Source organism: Pecten maximus, chromosome 14, assembly GCF_902652985.1.
Source record: "Pecten maximus chromosome 14, xPecMax1.1, whole genome shotgun sequence".
Lineage (NCBI taxonomy): Eukaryota > Metazoa > Mollusca > Bivalvia > Pectinida > Pectinidae > Pecten > Pecten maximus.
This window is the reverse complement of record NC_047028.1, coordinates 17823698-17840276: the sequence shown is the minus strand read 5'-3', so window position 1 is coordinate 17840276 and position 16579 is coordinate 17823698. Positions and strand designations below refer to the sequence as shown.

At 33.7% G+C, this 16579-nt stretch overlaps 1 protein-coding gene across 1 annotated transcript in view; it reads right to left on the bottom strand.

Annotated features, from left to right (window-relative positions):
- Positions 1-912: 912 nt before the first annotated feature.
- The window catches only part of LOC117342097 (glypican-5-like), a 135574-nt gene continuing 119907 nt past the window's right edge, over positions 913-16579 (bottom strand). The window contains exons 5-7 of the mRNA XM_033904090.1: positions 8260-8365; positions 7869-8091; positions 913-5738 (exon numbers count right to left, since the gene is read on the bottom strand). Coding sequence (XP_033759981.1) covers positions 5602-5738; positions 7869-8091; positions 8260-8365 — 466 coding nt within the window. The 3' untranslated portion in view covers positions 913-5601. The remainder of the gene's footprint in view (positions 5739-7868; positions 8092-8259; positions 8366-16579) is intronic.

The window sequence follows — 16579 nt, the reverse complement described above, 5'->3', positions numbered from 1 at the left end:
AGGAAGTTTGATGAGAAACTATCGTGGCTATGGTCTAGAAAGTTTGATGAGAAACTCTTGTGGCTATGGTCTAGGAAGTTTGACCAGAAACTATAGTGGCATATGGTCTAGGAAGTTTGACCAGAAACTATAGTGGATATGGTCTAGGAAGTTTGACCAGAAACTATAGTGGATATGGTCTAGGAAGTTTGATCACAAACTATAGTGGCTATGGTCTAGAAAGTTTGATGAGAAACTCTAGTGGCTATGGTCTAGGAAGTTTGACCAGAAACTATAGTGGATATGGTCTAGGAAGTTTGACCAGAAACTATAGTGGATATGGTCTAGGAAGTTTGATCACAAACTATAGTGGCTATGGTCTAGGAAGTTTGATGAGAAACTATAGTGGCTATGTTCTAGGAAGTCTGATGAGAAACTAGTGGCTATAGTCTAGAAAGTCTGATAAGAAACTATCGTGGCTATGATCTAGAAAGTCTGATGAGAAACTACAGTGAAGAGTAAGGATACAAAAACAAGATTTTATGTCTAGTTGACTGTGGTTCAAACACATCTTTACTTTGGTCTGGCCACGGCAACCAGACATCATCTGCGTATGCATCACCATTTGAAATTACAGCAGTAATTGGTTGTTTATCCGCTTATGTCATCACATTAGATGGAACAGCCTAAGGTAAATGTTGATGATTTAATTCGCCCCATGGTCATATGTCACATGACAATTGGGGTCATGTTAGGTCATGTGTCACTTGGGGTAATGTATTGTTTTATATTTTTTCGGCACAATAGGATTGCTTTAGGATGATGACACTAAAAGTCATCATAAATCATGTGACACTCGTACAAGTCACATGACTCATAATTATAATCGTAAGTTTGAAGACATCAGTCCATTAAAAATCACAAAACAAAATGGAATATAAAAAGTACTGAAATTTATTGTCAGAATGATTTGCAACAGACACAAGACAGCAGTACATAAGATATGTATACAATGTCGGGAAAGTTGAAAGCAAGCCAGCAAAAACAGAGACCACAGAAAGCCAATGGGTTTGAATATAGCAGGTTGTTGCTGTAAACTGACTATTTTAACATACAATACAGGAATCAAACAACCAGAATATTGAAATTTTCTACATATGTCACAGGAATAAAACATGCTATTTTTTACTTTTTTTTTCAATCTTCTTAATTAAGATTCAATAATGTGAGAAAGACTACTGTAAAATGAAAATACTGGCAAATTACAATATCACATGGACCTGTGAGTTAACTCCCCTGATAAACAAAATAATCGCACAAGCTTCAAAACAATTTTTTTTACCTATCTGAAAACCTGTTACTGAAATGATACCATTTTAATCAACCTTGTATTTCATATAATTATTCTTGTTGAAAATAAATTTGTGTACATAAAATTTCTGTTTAAAACTTTAAGTACTTTGCTGAACAATAACCTGATAGGCCAGAGTAATAGAAATGATTATTCAAATGATGGGCCAGACAATTATACAGCAATTAATACACACTGTCTGAAGTAGGTGTGGCTTAGAGAGGCAGATCTCATAAATATTCATAAAATGAATGACTTAAAATTATTAGATCAAGAATTTCACTAAAAGGAGTGTTTTTTAACAATTAAAAATTTATCAATTATATTTAAAATCGGGTCTTTGGTTGCAGCAAATCATATTTCATGAATGTCTGAATAATTTCTCTCAAGTTTAGTGTGTATCGTGTATAACCAAAATCGTAATAACTTGTATTTTGCAATGGTAAAATTAATAAGTTTTTCAAAAGTAAAATTCATTATGTCGGAAAAGTTTTTGAAAAATATGTGTAAAAGAATATCTGTTAGAATGCACAATGAGAAAAGATGGAGAATTGTACATAATCAAATCAGAATTACACAAAGGGTACATTAACGGATGGACTTTTACAAATGTGCCATCAACTGATTATGCTAAAATTTAGAACTTCGTTAACAAATACAAGATTTTTTTTGTATATCACATCATAAACAGACACACTCACATACACTCACTCATGTTCCAAGTCAATTTTTACTACATCTTCATAAAGTTTCTCAATTTTTGCCTGAAATGACATTGGTATGTTATCTTAAAAAAACTAAAATACACAATTAGTACACTCTTGTAACCAATGTACATGTAAATATATTTCAAATACCCAGGATATACTTCTCTGATGGAACCACAGTGTTAACTGAAACAACATGAATGGTAACCATGGCAACACATAATCTACCAAAAATATAGTAGAAATTGACTTTTTTGCACTTATACTTTTATATATATTTATATTTATTTACAAAAGATATATACATATGTGTATACATGATACAGGCCCCACCCCATCTTTCTTTTTTCCCTACCCCTTTTCATTCTAATCCCTCCCCTCACCAAATTGACATATTCAACATGTTTATAAATATCCCACAACCAGATGGACCCACCCTTCACAATGCCCCACCCTCGACTCCCCACTCCCAAACCTTAACAACACCCTGCCCCCTAGTGTCGACCCTAAAGCTTGAGTAAAACTGTGTAGCATGACAAGTCAGAATTACAACAATCACCTTTGACCTCATGTGACCTTAAAACCTCTTCATATTTGCCATATTTTCTGTCCTCTGGACTCCAAGGAAGGTCAATATATTCATTCTGAGGTCAAAAGGTTCAGTTTTGAGGTCAACCCTTTTTTTTAATATCATATACAAGTAATCTACCAATGTGTGTATCATGACACAATAACAATAACAATGAGAAAACAAAAATATTTACAGAGTTTTGGACACAGCTTAAATATCAGAAAATTAGTAACAAACACTTTCATTATCACGACTAAAGTGCTTTAAGAAGAAAAAAAAAAGCATGGAAATTCAAAACAATATTTTGATGGTTTAAATTTTTCGCATCTATTTAATCAAAGATTCTTGAAATTATAAAATGATAAATGCAATCAATTCTTGTACATGGATTTCCATGTTCGAATACTTATCAAAATCGATGGACATTGAAAGCAACTCATTCATGTCCAAAATTGCAATAGCTAGAAGTGGGCTTATTACCAAACATTAGATTATTGCAGGACAAATCGAGTAGATATCATCAAAATAGGTTGTGTTTATATAAAAGATGGCAAATGCAAAAAGTACTGAACATTGTGGGGTGTCCAAAACTGAGTAAAGTGGAAATGCACAGGTTGCCAAATATTTGTATGTACAGTAGATTTGACATCAAATTCTCCATCATCTACGTTTATGACAGATCTGATAGCAAACTCTCTGTCTACATATTGTGTAGATCAGGCTTAAAACTCTCGTCAGCTACGTACACGACAGATGTGATATCAAACTCTCTCTGTCTAACGTAGATCAGGCTTAAAACTCTCGTCAGCTACGTACACAACAGATATGATTTCAAACTCTCTCTGTCTAACGTAGATCTGGCTTAAAACTCTCGTCAGCTACATACATGACAGATGTGATTTCAAACTCTGTCTAAAAACAGTGTAGATCGGTCATAAAACTATCCATCATCTACGTACATGACAGGTCGAACATCAAACTACAATAAATTTTGTTAATTACATAATTCTAATTATAATCACTAATTACATATAATTGGATCACAGATCATCTTAGTGTTGCTTTCAACATCATCAACCATACCTAAAACAACGTCCATATAAGGATATCAAGTACAGGCATTTATAACAATGATGTTTCCGTATCATATCGCAGGAATAATTATATTGTTAAAGAAACAATGATAAAATACAAGAAAAATATCAGTTTTGAAGATAATTGCAAATTGTTGAAATTTTCCGATATGAGCTCAATGGAAAGATGAATTTCTTTAATCACAAACGTTCTTAATTCATGATAGCTTATTATGGCACTGCAAGTACAATAGTTCGACTTATATGGAGTTGTTTATGATAAAACAAAATAATCCTGAGCTTAGAGCTCTCAAATAAAACAAAATCTCACCATTCAATGGTAAATCACTGCAACATGTTACAGACACCAAGACAACAACCTTACTCTCGTCTAAATAGGTCTGAAAGTAACGCCAAGACAACCTCACTCTCAGTGGCTCAGTGACTGTGAACTGGGAGCCACCTGTTTCGTGTGCCCTTTAGTAATGATACAATGATTATATCTCTAAGATTAAAACTTCAATATCATAACAATAGTCAGTTCCACTGAAGTGGTGAAGAATTTAGAGGGCATGTGTGACTTTTTGTTTCAAAGATTTTAGATGACAGGTAAACAAACAAAAATTTCCCGATTCAAAATTTGATTTCCCAGCTCACAGTTTGTCCTTTATCACTTAAATGTAAGTTATGCATTTATAATACACACTTTTTAGTATATAACAATTCAAAATGTCACAATACATGTTTCTTCATAACTAAATCAACTTTTCTTCAATTACATACTGCTTAAAAAAAATATAAATCGTAATTCAGACCGAGCCCTGAAACTGGAAAACAACAGGGAAAACAGTACATCGTGTAAACATAGTTAGGGCTATATGTAACCTTATTGTGAGTTTATCTCCTTTTCAAAGAGTTCCACTTGTAAGGGAGATAACTCTTAACACAGTGTAAAACTATATTTTATGATATACAGTGGACAGTATATATAACTATGATCACATCTTTCTTCAGATCAACCTAGGCATTATTTACATATCAACACAACAGCTTATTATCTGTATACTGTAAACATGGCAATATTTAGTCTCATATAAATCAGTAATTCACCCAAAAACTATAATTATAATACTCATCATTTTCTTGAAACTGGAAACAAAACCTCTTAAAATCTTTGAAAAAACAGAAAATTCAGCTAAAATTTATCAAGATGATCATTTAGAATTAAACTTTATATGCATATTTGAATTGAAAATGTTATGATTGAAAACATAAAAAGTACCAAATGAGCCAAAGTAACACATTTAATTGATCTTAATAATATCTTACATTACCTATCACATCGATCTCTCATCCAAGGGACAACAAATAGTTAAATAACACATGAATTATGTTTGTTTTTTGTGTTTTTTTTGTAATATATCTTCTTTTTTGTAATACTAAACACTCAGGACAAATGAATGAATTTAAAAACACAATAAATAGCACTTTAATCAACATTTGATTTGTATTTGTATAGGTACTATACAAGGAAATGGTAAGATCTTCTTTCTTAAAATGCTGAGGGAAATCTGAGATATGTTATAAATGATAATTACAATTTTCAAAATGTTTCTGTTTCTACAGAAAAATGACTTGTTTTGCCATGAAACTGTGTCAGAATATCAAAAGAAAAGAAAGCACTCTCTAAATTGACTGTTTCAAGCTGTCCTTGGAAGAAGCAGAAACAAATGATTCAGTTTTGCAAAAACTTGGTTTGTCAATATTAATGATAGAGTTACTCCCCTTTGACTACTAGAGTTCCAATAAAGAATTTAATATGGAAACAGCTGATCGGTAGGAATTCAGAATTCTTTTTCAATAATCTTATGTCTCCAACATTTGATGATAACAAGTACAATTAACTTATATGTTTTGTCTTCATACGAAAATGGCTACCACTACACCGATGAACATGGCTGCCATGGAGACGGTGATTTGTGAGGCTGCCCCTGTGTTGTCACCACCTGGAGGCTTCACACCAGTGTTACCATCATCTGTGCTTGGTGGATGTCGTGCTGAAAAAAATGAAAATAATGATAAAATCGTAGAATGACATTTAATCTGGAATTTATATTAATGAAATACAACACTGTTTAAAAAGTCAGTATTAACAAAGCATGGATTGTCAAAAAGAATCTGTTGGGATATCAAATTTCTAAAATCATCAAATTAATAATATCTCTGGTTTTCAATAAGACAAAGTCAAATTTACCGAAGATGACATTTTTTTCTAAATAACGTGAAGCTTTAATTGCCCTAATTTGAAATTTTCTGAGTCCACAATATCAACAGACTCCTCATGGAATCCTATGGTATTTCCAGAAGCAGAAAAAAAAAAGTATCAACAGCTGGATGTGAATACATGCTTATAGAAAGAAAACATCTCATGAAAATAAGATACCTTTAACATTCAACAATCTATTTTGCTGAATAAGGCAAAAGTACTTGATAATTTACAAAGTCTTATTGATCCTATCAGCAGAAGACCAATCCTATTTTCAGTAATTGTTTTTTTTTTAATCTTCATTCAGTTACCCGTAAGAACCTTTATACTACTGCAATGAAATACATAGTGCACATCATGCTGGACATCCTCTGGTGTGATAGCAATGATTGGGCCAATCAATGTCGCTACACAAATTTATATCGACAATATCCTGACGCAAATGTAATATGCTTCTCCCTCAATGTTAGAAATCTTGTTCCACTGATTAGGTGCCAGTATGCTGGTCTGCTTTTTAAAACACAGTCAAGAGGCTCAAGTAAAAGGTTTAGTAGGCAGTTTTATTGCACCATACAAACAAGAGGTCCATAGTCCTGTGTATTGCTAAGTACAAGTAAAAGATTCAGCAGGACTTTCTATCGTACACTATAAACAAGAGGTCCATAAGGCCTGTGTATTGCTAAGTACAAGTAAAATATTCAGCAGGACTTTCTATCGTACACTACAAACAAGAGGTCCATAAGTCCTGTGTATTGTTAAGTACAAGTAAAAGGTTCAGCAGGACTTTCTATCGTACAATACAAACAAGAGGTCCATAAACGACCTGTTTACTGTTTTTAGTAAAAGCAAAATGTTCAGAAGGAATTTCTATTGCACCATACAAACAAGAGGTTCTACTCTTTAGAACAAATAGTTCAGTTGCCTGTCTATGACACAATACAAACCTTATCTGATCTGCACCCATTGAATAATTCATGATAAAACTCTGGTTCTATAAGGCTACCATGCAGATGAGTCAATTAAATTGGAAACTTTTATGGAAGCCTCATCTTTGCTAGCATCTTCATACTGGGAACTGCCACTACAATTTACATTCACAGGGACTTGGCACAGATTTCCAATCCATGGTCCATATATATGTAAGATATATAAATAGATTGTGAGTTGGAAATTCATGCCAAGTGCCTGTGTCTACACTGACTGTCAAACTGTATGCAAGAAGCAATTTCATTGGATGCCCAGGGCCAATAATTTGAAAGCTATGAGAACAATCACTAAGGGTCAGACTACATGACAATAAAATGAACCAACCCTTGGTTAGCAAAGTTGTGGAATCTTATAAACATGTGATGTCTTTGATAAAAGGGAAGGCGTAGCAGGATAAAGGTCACATTACTCTGGCTTTGTAATCTTCAAAGGAAGTATTATATATCAACCAACAATCGGTCAAGTTTTTTGTCCCAAAACCAATGAATGATCTCCCTTTGATTTTACTGTGACAATCTGAAGATATGTGTAGATTTGTGTATTGAAAGTAGAATTAGATTTTGAATATAGGCCTATAAACAAATATATATGAGTGAAATTCAAAACTCACCTTTTGCACGATTACCTATAATCAACATATTAAACATTTTCGTCTATGACACCTTAACCCTCTACAATTTGTTGATTGGTTTATTTTGGTTTGGTTTATTTTGTTAAACGTCCTATTGATAGTTAGGGTCATTTACAGACATTTCAGGGTTTTGGAGGTGGAGGAAAGCCGGAATACCCGGAGAAAAACCACCGGTCTACGGTTAGTACCAGGCAACTGCCCCACATAGGTTTCGAACTTGTAACCTAGAGTGATAAAGTGTCGGAACACCTTAACCACTTGGCCATCGCGGCCCCCATTGATTTGTGGACCAATCACACTTACTTATGACTGGTTCGTGTGGTTTGTCTGGATTGCGGTCCCCACTGCCCTCGTTTCCTCCGACTGAATAAAAGCCACTACCAGAGCCATCTAAGTCTTCATCGTCTGTGAAGGTGTGGTGTCCCCTTGGTATCGAGTCACCACTGCCGTACTCTACCATTGAGTTGGGGTTCTCAGAATCCGAAAACATCATTTCCTCCTGTTCACTGTACCGGGCCAACAGGTTCTGAAAGGAAATACAGAGTCAAAGGTTAGTCAAGGTTAAGGTCAACCATGCTTCAGTCAAGGTCACATATGATGGAAAGTTTTCTCTGACTGGTACAATCATCAGAGAGGTAAATCATAACAAAACAGAGTATCTGTGACAGTTAAATAATGACAGTCCTTAACTTACGATTTTCATCTGGGATAGTTTTTCCTTCAGTGTGGTAATTTTAGGGTCCATGTCGATATTCACAGCTCGAACATACGCAGACAGTCCTTCTACCATTGGGGTGTACCTAAAACACAGCATTGAAATCACATTTTATTATAAAGGTAGAGCAATTCACTCAAAAAGGTATAAAAAATGAAAATCGCAAAAAGTAATGATAAAATCAAAATGGAGGATTCTGACCTTTGGAACTATAGGTCAGAAAGGATTTCATCATGTGAATGCCACAAATTTTACAAAGTGTTATATTTCAGGTACATAGCTGTACATTCTGTACAACATATTAAAAGTTACCTTATCAGCAAAATTGTGCTGACATACTCTCTGTGTGTCTGTCTGTCTGTACAACATATCAAAAGTTACCTTATCAGCAAAATTGTGCTGACATATTGTCTGTCTGTCTGTACAACATATTAAAAGTTACCTTATCAGCAAAATTGTGCTGACATATTGTCTGTCTGTCTGTACAACATATTAAAAGTTACATTATCAGCAAAATTGTGCTGACATATTGTCTGTCTGTCTGTACAACAATCAAAAAGTTACTAACCACCTCTCTACAATGTCAACCTGTCCATAACAACCACCTGTCTGTTATGACTCTTGTCTATAATGACCACATAACTTAAAAGTACCTGTTAAGTAACTTTTCTATGCTATATAACTTGTCCCTATACAGACTATATATATAATGTTTACAATCATTCAGCTTTAAGTTGAATTTCAACACCTTAAAATATATAATACAATGTATGAAGCATTGATTACCGCCACTTTTTCTTACATTTCAAAGATTTATCCAAATAACATGCACCAGGTAATACAGAAGGAAATAAAAGCTCCTGTCTGACCTTGATTTAAAGAACAATGGAGATGTAGCAGATCATACAGATGCATGTTGGGAGGTGAAACGATAACAGAATAGACTATGTCTGACCTTGGCGGTGACCATGGTAACCAGAAAGGTCAAACTGGTGTAGATGATAACTTTACCCTATTCAGTACTACAAAGGTCATCTGTGAGGTCATGGACCATGACTTCCTGTTGTGAGCTAGGGTTGGGGAACAAGGTTGCACTACCTTTGATGCAATATTTAGTTTGCTAAGTCCTATCTCCATTTTGGCAGAATAATGATGTCCCGGAAAAATGTGTGACAGGTTTTACACTTCAAAATGCATATCATGCTAATTCCAATATTGCCACACAGAGAATCACAACAGAATCTCATTGTTGCTGGTTATACATGCATGTGTTGTGTGGCTGTAGCCATCAAATGCAGCCTACCATTTCAACAGTGCGACCCGACGTCTTGAATTTCAAATACCTCCAGTACAAGTACTGCTAGCACAATTGTTCAATTGTGAGCTCAGGTTAATAAACATACTAACCATTCCTTACTGCATCTATATGGGATGCAACTCACCGCACTGTGGCCAAAATATTAGTATACATAGCTCTGCTGTCACCAAGGGAAAACTGAACATGGATGCTATTATATACTAACTGAAATCTGGGATTAATTTTTAAGAATTAATTATTACAAAGACTTATACTTTTCATTTTATATCTCAGCAAATACTGCTGCTGTTATATATCATAGAGGTAAACTTATAAAGCTACTAATTCATTAGATCATGAACTTATTCAGCTACCAATTCATTAGGTCATGAACTTATTCAGCTCCCAATTCACTAGGTCATAAACTTAGTAACCTACCAATTCACTATAGGTCTTGAACTTATTAACCTACCAATTCACTAGGTCATGAACTTAGTAAGGCACTTATTCACTAGGTCATGAACTTATAAGCTATCAATTCACTGGGTCTTGAACTTATTAACCTACCAATTCATTAGGTAATGAACTTATTTACCTACCCATTCACTAGGTCTTGAACTTATTAACCTACCAATTCACTAGGTCATGAACTTATTAACCTACCAATTCACTAGGTCTTGAACTTATTAACCTACCAATTCATTAAGTCATTAACATATTAACCTACCAATTCACTAGGTCATTAACTTAGTATGCATCTCAATTTCTAAATAGATCCATACCTTTGATACTGACAGCTTGAAGCATTACAATGAATTGAGAACTTGCATCTATTGACTAAAAGCTTTAGCAATCATAGTGGTTAAAATTCTCGACACTTCGCAGAATCAACAAAATCTGTGATCAACTGCCGTTACTGTTGAATAGACGGGGGAACTTTCGAATCTGCCATGATTAAATCCATGCATTTTTTTTTTCAATTTGCATTGAATTAAATTCTGGTCATCAACTATAATAATTCTGCAACAGGACTTGAGTAGAATTATTCAGTTAAAGTAAAATGTTAAAGTAAGACGTATAGAATCAGAATTGCCCTGGGATAGCGATGATGCCAAGTCCACAGACGAAGGCAATCCTAATACAAATAGTCAATTTAGAGACTTATAAAGCTTCCAGAAATAAAGAACAATTGTTTTCCTTAATACACCTCTAGGACGACTGAAATAACATCTCGACAGCCATTAAGACCTCTCCAACAATACAATCACTAGGAACTGTAGAATGATTTGATGAGGAAAATGTTAGCCATTATTGGTTCAATCTGATGAATTAAACCTGTGTTAGTCCCTTATTTGTAGTAAAGCTGTTATATTAGAAAATGGGGCACACAATGATAGCCCCAGTGGACAACGATCACCTCTTCATACTCTTAGTTTTATATCTAGATTACATTAATATATATGTGCTTGCTCAATCAGATAATAACAGTTTTCCATTCAATGAAGCTTACAGAAATAGCATGGAAATATTAGATATCCATTTGTTTGATTAATTGTTTTAATTTCTCAGTTATATTGAGCAAGAAGTTCTGTGAGAGATCCTACAATTGTTTCATACAGAGAATATATTCCCCCACTTGGTTAAAAAAAAAAAAAAAAATCTATTTCAATTTGATTGCAGAAGAAACCCAATTTTCCAATGAGCCAGTTTGTTACATACAGAATTACTGCTGTCTCAACTAATGAAAATAAATTGCTAAAATACTGAATGTAGAAGACTTGGTCTGAAATCTTGTACCAGGTGTTTGGTTTTAAGTTCTGTGAGGCAACATTACCAGTAGGTACCACTTCAGTACATTTATATGTAAATTATATACACGGGACTTATATATCATTCCCAACACTTTCCCTTAATCAGGTAAATTACTGAAACACTTTTCTCCCACAATTTCCGTCAAGTTTTACAAACTCTTATTTCAAGTGACACAAGGATGGTACAATGTAAACCAGTACAAATTTTTGTTATTATCCACTGGGAAAACCATTTCCTACTGTTTTACACTACTAATTGGTACCAAGTTCCCTTTCAATAGATATATAAAATAGTTCTAACTTTTTTCACCGGAATTTTCATGATCTACACCTGGATTCACTTTCCGACATTACAAATACGTCAATAATTTGGCCCCAGGAGTGGCTAACTCTATCTTATGCCTCATGCCCAGTGGGACGCTCTTGCTCATTTTCATACCTTTCCCAAAACAGCTGTGAAGAAAGGCGCATTAAAATCACTTTCACAGTCAATATCGTAACATATCATCACTTGACTCTTCTACATCATTGAAAACACAGCTTAATATTTATGAATACCAACAGTGTCTCTTTTCAATCCATATATCAAATTTCTGTTGATAAATTCAATTTTTTTCTTCATTCATACTTCCAAAGAAGTCGCTGTTTAAACTTAAGTCAAATAAATAACAACAATCTTGGTATCGCATATCAAACAACAAATCAAGGTCAGATGAATTCTTGTGTATAAAGGGTCTGATAAAAGCTTGAATTTTATATACATATATGAATCAACTGAGATTAATGACACCAGGAAATTTGACACCTGACGTGTAGGCAGTCATCAAACCAAGCAAACAAGTACAAGGGAAATTGATGTTGACTTCCATGGACCAAAAAGGCTTGATGCTTTCTGGTCATGAAAGAATTGAAAAATAGATTTTGCTGATATTCCATTCCACGAGATCTCAGATAATACTGATGTAAATACCATAACTCTAGGCATGGTTTTCTCCTGTTGGTCCATCATTGAATACTTCCTGTATCAATTTTAATCAAAACATTGATTTATACTGATATTGAAGTCCATTAATATCTTTTTCTTTTGATAATAATTTTTTCTTAAACATCTGTATATCACCTTGGTTTATAAGTTACATTTCTGTAGCTTAAGGAAGCTTTACTCCTGAACAACAAAGTAATATTTTCATATTTTATACAAAAAGCAAAATATCAGTTATCTTAGAGTTCCAATATTATCACTGCAAAATGGGGGGAAATATTTTAAAAAAATTGAAAGATAAATATCAATTTACCTAATTAAGGTTAAGAAATGGATCTTTATGTAGTTTCAGATTCAGAAAATAGATCTTAGATGTAAATTACATAACAACTTTCATCTTTTTTTCTAAGTTTAAGAATTCCATAGACTTACAATGAGACTTATTACGTTTTATTTCTGTGTCAAAGATACCATATAACAGTCCTAGGCCACTGGAGAAATACTTAAGTCGCAAAAAACTACGCTCACATGAGCCAACAGCTAGCGTTTTTTTTAAGACAATGTCTAATTCAAATAATGGCATTGTTGTTAAAAAAAAATATGATTGACAGGTATCTCGGGGTTGGTTTTGTTTTTGAGTAGCCTACCAAAGAAAATGTTATCATTATTTGGCAGAGTTTACGGACATTAAGGAGACATTCCTGAAGGTGATAAGTTGAACAAAGATATTTTGTCCTCATTGTATACCCTGATAGGTGCATGTCTGGCGTTTAGAAAGACTGTTTATCCTTGGTTCCTCATGTGAAAATATGCAATTTCTGTATGCTTCAGTTTGCATTTTAATCAAGACAAGCATACACAGGATTGAAGTTTTTACCTTTGTACCTAAAACCCGTCCAGCCTGTATCTATCAAATTTGTTGAAATCAAAAGCACCCATTCTAGAACTTCTTTTTATATAAATCCTATTGCTCTTGATAAAATATTTATTGTATTTTCGGAATAGAGTTGTTTAATACTGTCAAATTAAAGTATTCAAATTACTGTTTTATTAATTCAAATTTATTTTCATCTCAATATCTTTATTTTTATGTCTCATGATAAATACTATTTTTACGAGCCGTTCGCATGTTTCTATACCCTTCTGACCTCGATTTTAAAATCAAATTTTAACTTTCTATCTTTGTTAAAAGTCTCAAAATCAACACAAAAAAACATTACCAATGAGAATTTCAGGAAAAAACATGCATGACTAAAATCTATTTATTTTGAAAATTAATCACGATGCCAATCATTTCATGACTGCATGTTCCATGAAATAATTATTTTTATTTTTTTTTATTTTTTTTATTATAAAAATGTTACTAGGATACAGATGTTACATGTATTATCATCGGTACTCATAATTCATACAGGAAGTGGTTAGGATTTCATAATATTTTTTTTCAATTTATTAATCAAATCTGCAATGTGCTAACTGAACAGAAGTTGTGTTTCCATCATCAAGCTCCAACTTCCCTATGAAATTGGAATGGACTCATCCTTTTATTTTTTAGGTCTATTCAACTAACAAGTGTAGGGTGGGGAAGTCTTTATGCCCTGCTAATGAAGGTCATAATGAATCTATCATGCCTCAAGAATAGAACAGGTCTAAATACAATTTTGGTTTCTCCTTGGTGATGGACCCCTTTACACCTGTCATATATCTTATGGTCTGTGATGTAATTCCTCAGAACAGATTTGGTAGATATGGTATTACATAATGCATCAAAATTACTTTTATCATCATTTATTTATAATTTCAATGAAATTTTCACAACTCAATTTGAAATCATAAAATTGATACATGTACAATAAGAAGAATATGTTAGATATATATTGTATATATACAAGCCATCAACAAAGTTAACGACAAAATTGATAACTGTTTTAGGCACTTTCCTGTTGCCTAGCTAGCCCATACATCACCAAAGACACTCATACAGAAAGAACACGGAAAATTATCCACAAGGTTTTGAGGAGGTGAAGTGGTTTCCAAGCATGTTGAGTAAGCTACGGCAACAACTGTTTGTAATGATATGTAAGACCCTTCCCTTTTCACAGATGGGAACCTCATCAAGAAACATGCAAAGCTGAATATCCCATAATGCTTCACGGGATATCCCATAATTCTGTCTGTCTGTCCTGTGTCAATCAAGCTATAACCTTTTGATTTTTTCACAATGAAAATAAAATTCACCAGAAGTTTTACCACAAATGCTAGTTCTTATGCAATGCATCTGATTTGCCGTAACACCACAAACGGTTTTCCAGATTAATAACGGTTATTTCAATTACTTCTTTTCATTTTGATCTAAATCTCTATGTAAACAAATTTGATTGCTTTTTAGTTAAGATCATTCCTGAAAGGAAAATGATATAATTTCTTAAATCTTCAAAGTTACATAAATCCTAACTATTAAAACATGTATAAGTAATGAACTCTCAAAAATTCGAAAATATTTTTTCATCGACCACATCGAAGACAGTTTTCAGATATCAGCACTCTTAACTTCTCAAGATTTTTTTTTCTTTGCTTTAATACTTTTTTTTTGTAAAATGACCGACCATTCAGAACAAATTAACTAAAAAAAAAAAAGCTAGGTTCATTCCATGAGTGTGTTTTAGAGACTTCTAACACAATTGTCCATTCCCGGCTGACACTAGAATGTGATCTGATAGCATTAAGTACCAGTAAATGTTCCGATAATTTAGTCAGGTTTCATCTCCGTGTGGGAAGTGCTTCATGTGAGCGACTCAATATGGTCGCTATTGCTTCCACATAAAAACGTCGGCAATGTTACAAGAATAGATGTCGAGATGAAAATTCTAACTGTAATGCTATGAGGACAGCTTGGCAAAACCTCCACGATTTTTATGTGAAACTGTTGCTACTTTTAGGGGTGGGTTTTCAATGATAGAACATACCGAACAAACTAGGAGTTTAAACTCTGGTCTAGAGGAATGAACACTTCCTACACAACGGAATAAAGATGATTGACAAGTCTGTTTATGTAACATTCTATACATATTAGTGGATGAGTACAATTAGTAAAACTCTGAACACTTTGGTTTGTGTGTACAGTAGAACCTTGGTAGTCTGTCCAACACTTTGGTTTGTGTGTACAGTAAAACCTTGTTAGTATGGACACTTTGGTTTGTGTGTACAGTAGAACCTTAGTAGTCTGTCCAACACTTTGGTTTGTGTGTACAGTAAAACCTTGTTAATCTGGACACTTTGGTTTGTGTGTACAGTAGAACCTTAGTAGTCTGTCCAACACTTTGGTTTGTGTGTACAGTAAAACCTTGTTAGTATGGACACTTTGGTTTGTGTGTACAGTAGAACCTTAGTAGTCTGTCCAACACTTTGGTTTGTGTGTACAGTAAAACCTTGTTAGTATGGACACTTTGGTTTGTGTGTGCAGTAAAACCTTGTTAATATGGACACTTTGGTTTGTGTGTACAGTAAAACCTTGTTAATATGGACACTTTGGTTTACAGTAGAACCTTAGTAGTTTGGACACTGATTTGTGTGTACACTAGAACTTTGGCAGTCTGGATGGTGTCCGTATAAAAGGATGTCTGTATACAGAGGGTACCAGAATAAAAAGATGTCAGTATACTGTGGGTGCCAGTATAAATTATATCTGTATACAGGGGGTGTCAGTATATAGAGGATGTCAGTATAAAAGGATGTCAGTATACAGAGGGTGCCAGTAAAAAAGGATGTCAGTATGAAGAAAATGTCAGTATAAGAGAGTGGTGTAGCACCACAAAGATACCAGGTGTATTTGTATAACAGTAGTGTTACAGTACAACTGTCATTGTGTCAGTGTCACTACTGCGTATAGAGTTACTTCCCTTTCATATTTTCAAACACAAACATTTATTCTGTAAATACCTAATTACCAAAATTATTGTAAAAAATGTGAAACAGTTTAACATCAAAGAGATCTTTGATCAATTTGCTTTTTGCATGTTTAAAACTATCATATTCACTTTTGGAGTATATTGTGTTAATAGACTTTTGAACAGTTGCTACATTCCAATCAGGTGTATAAACTTTGTTTTGGGGAAATGTCAGTTGATTTACCCATCTACCTATCTGTTTACCTATCACTCTACCTATATAACTCTCGTCAAAGGTAACATGACCTACTACAGGTATGAC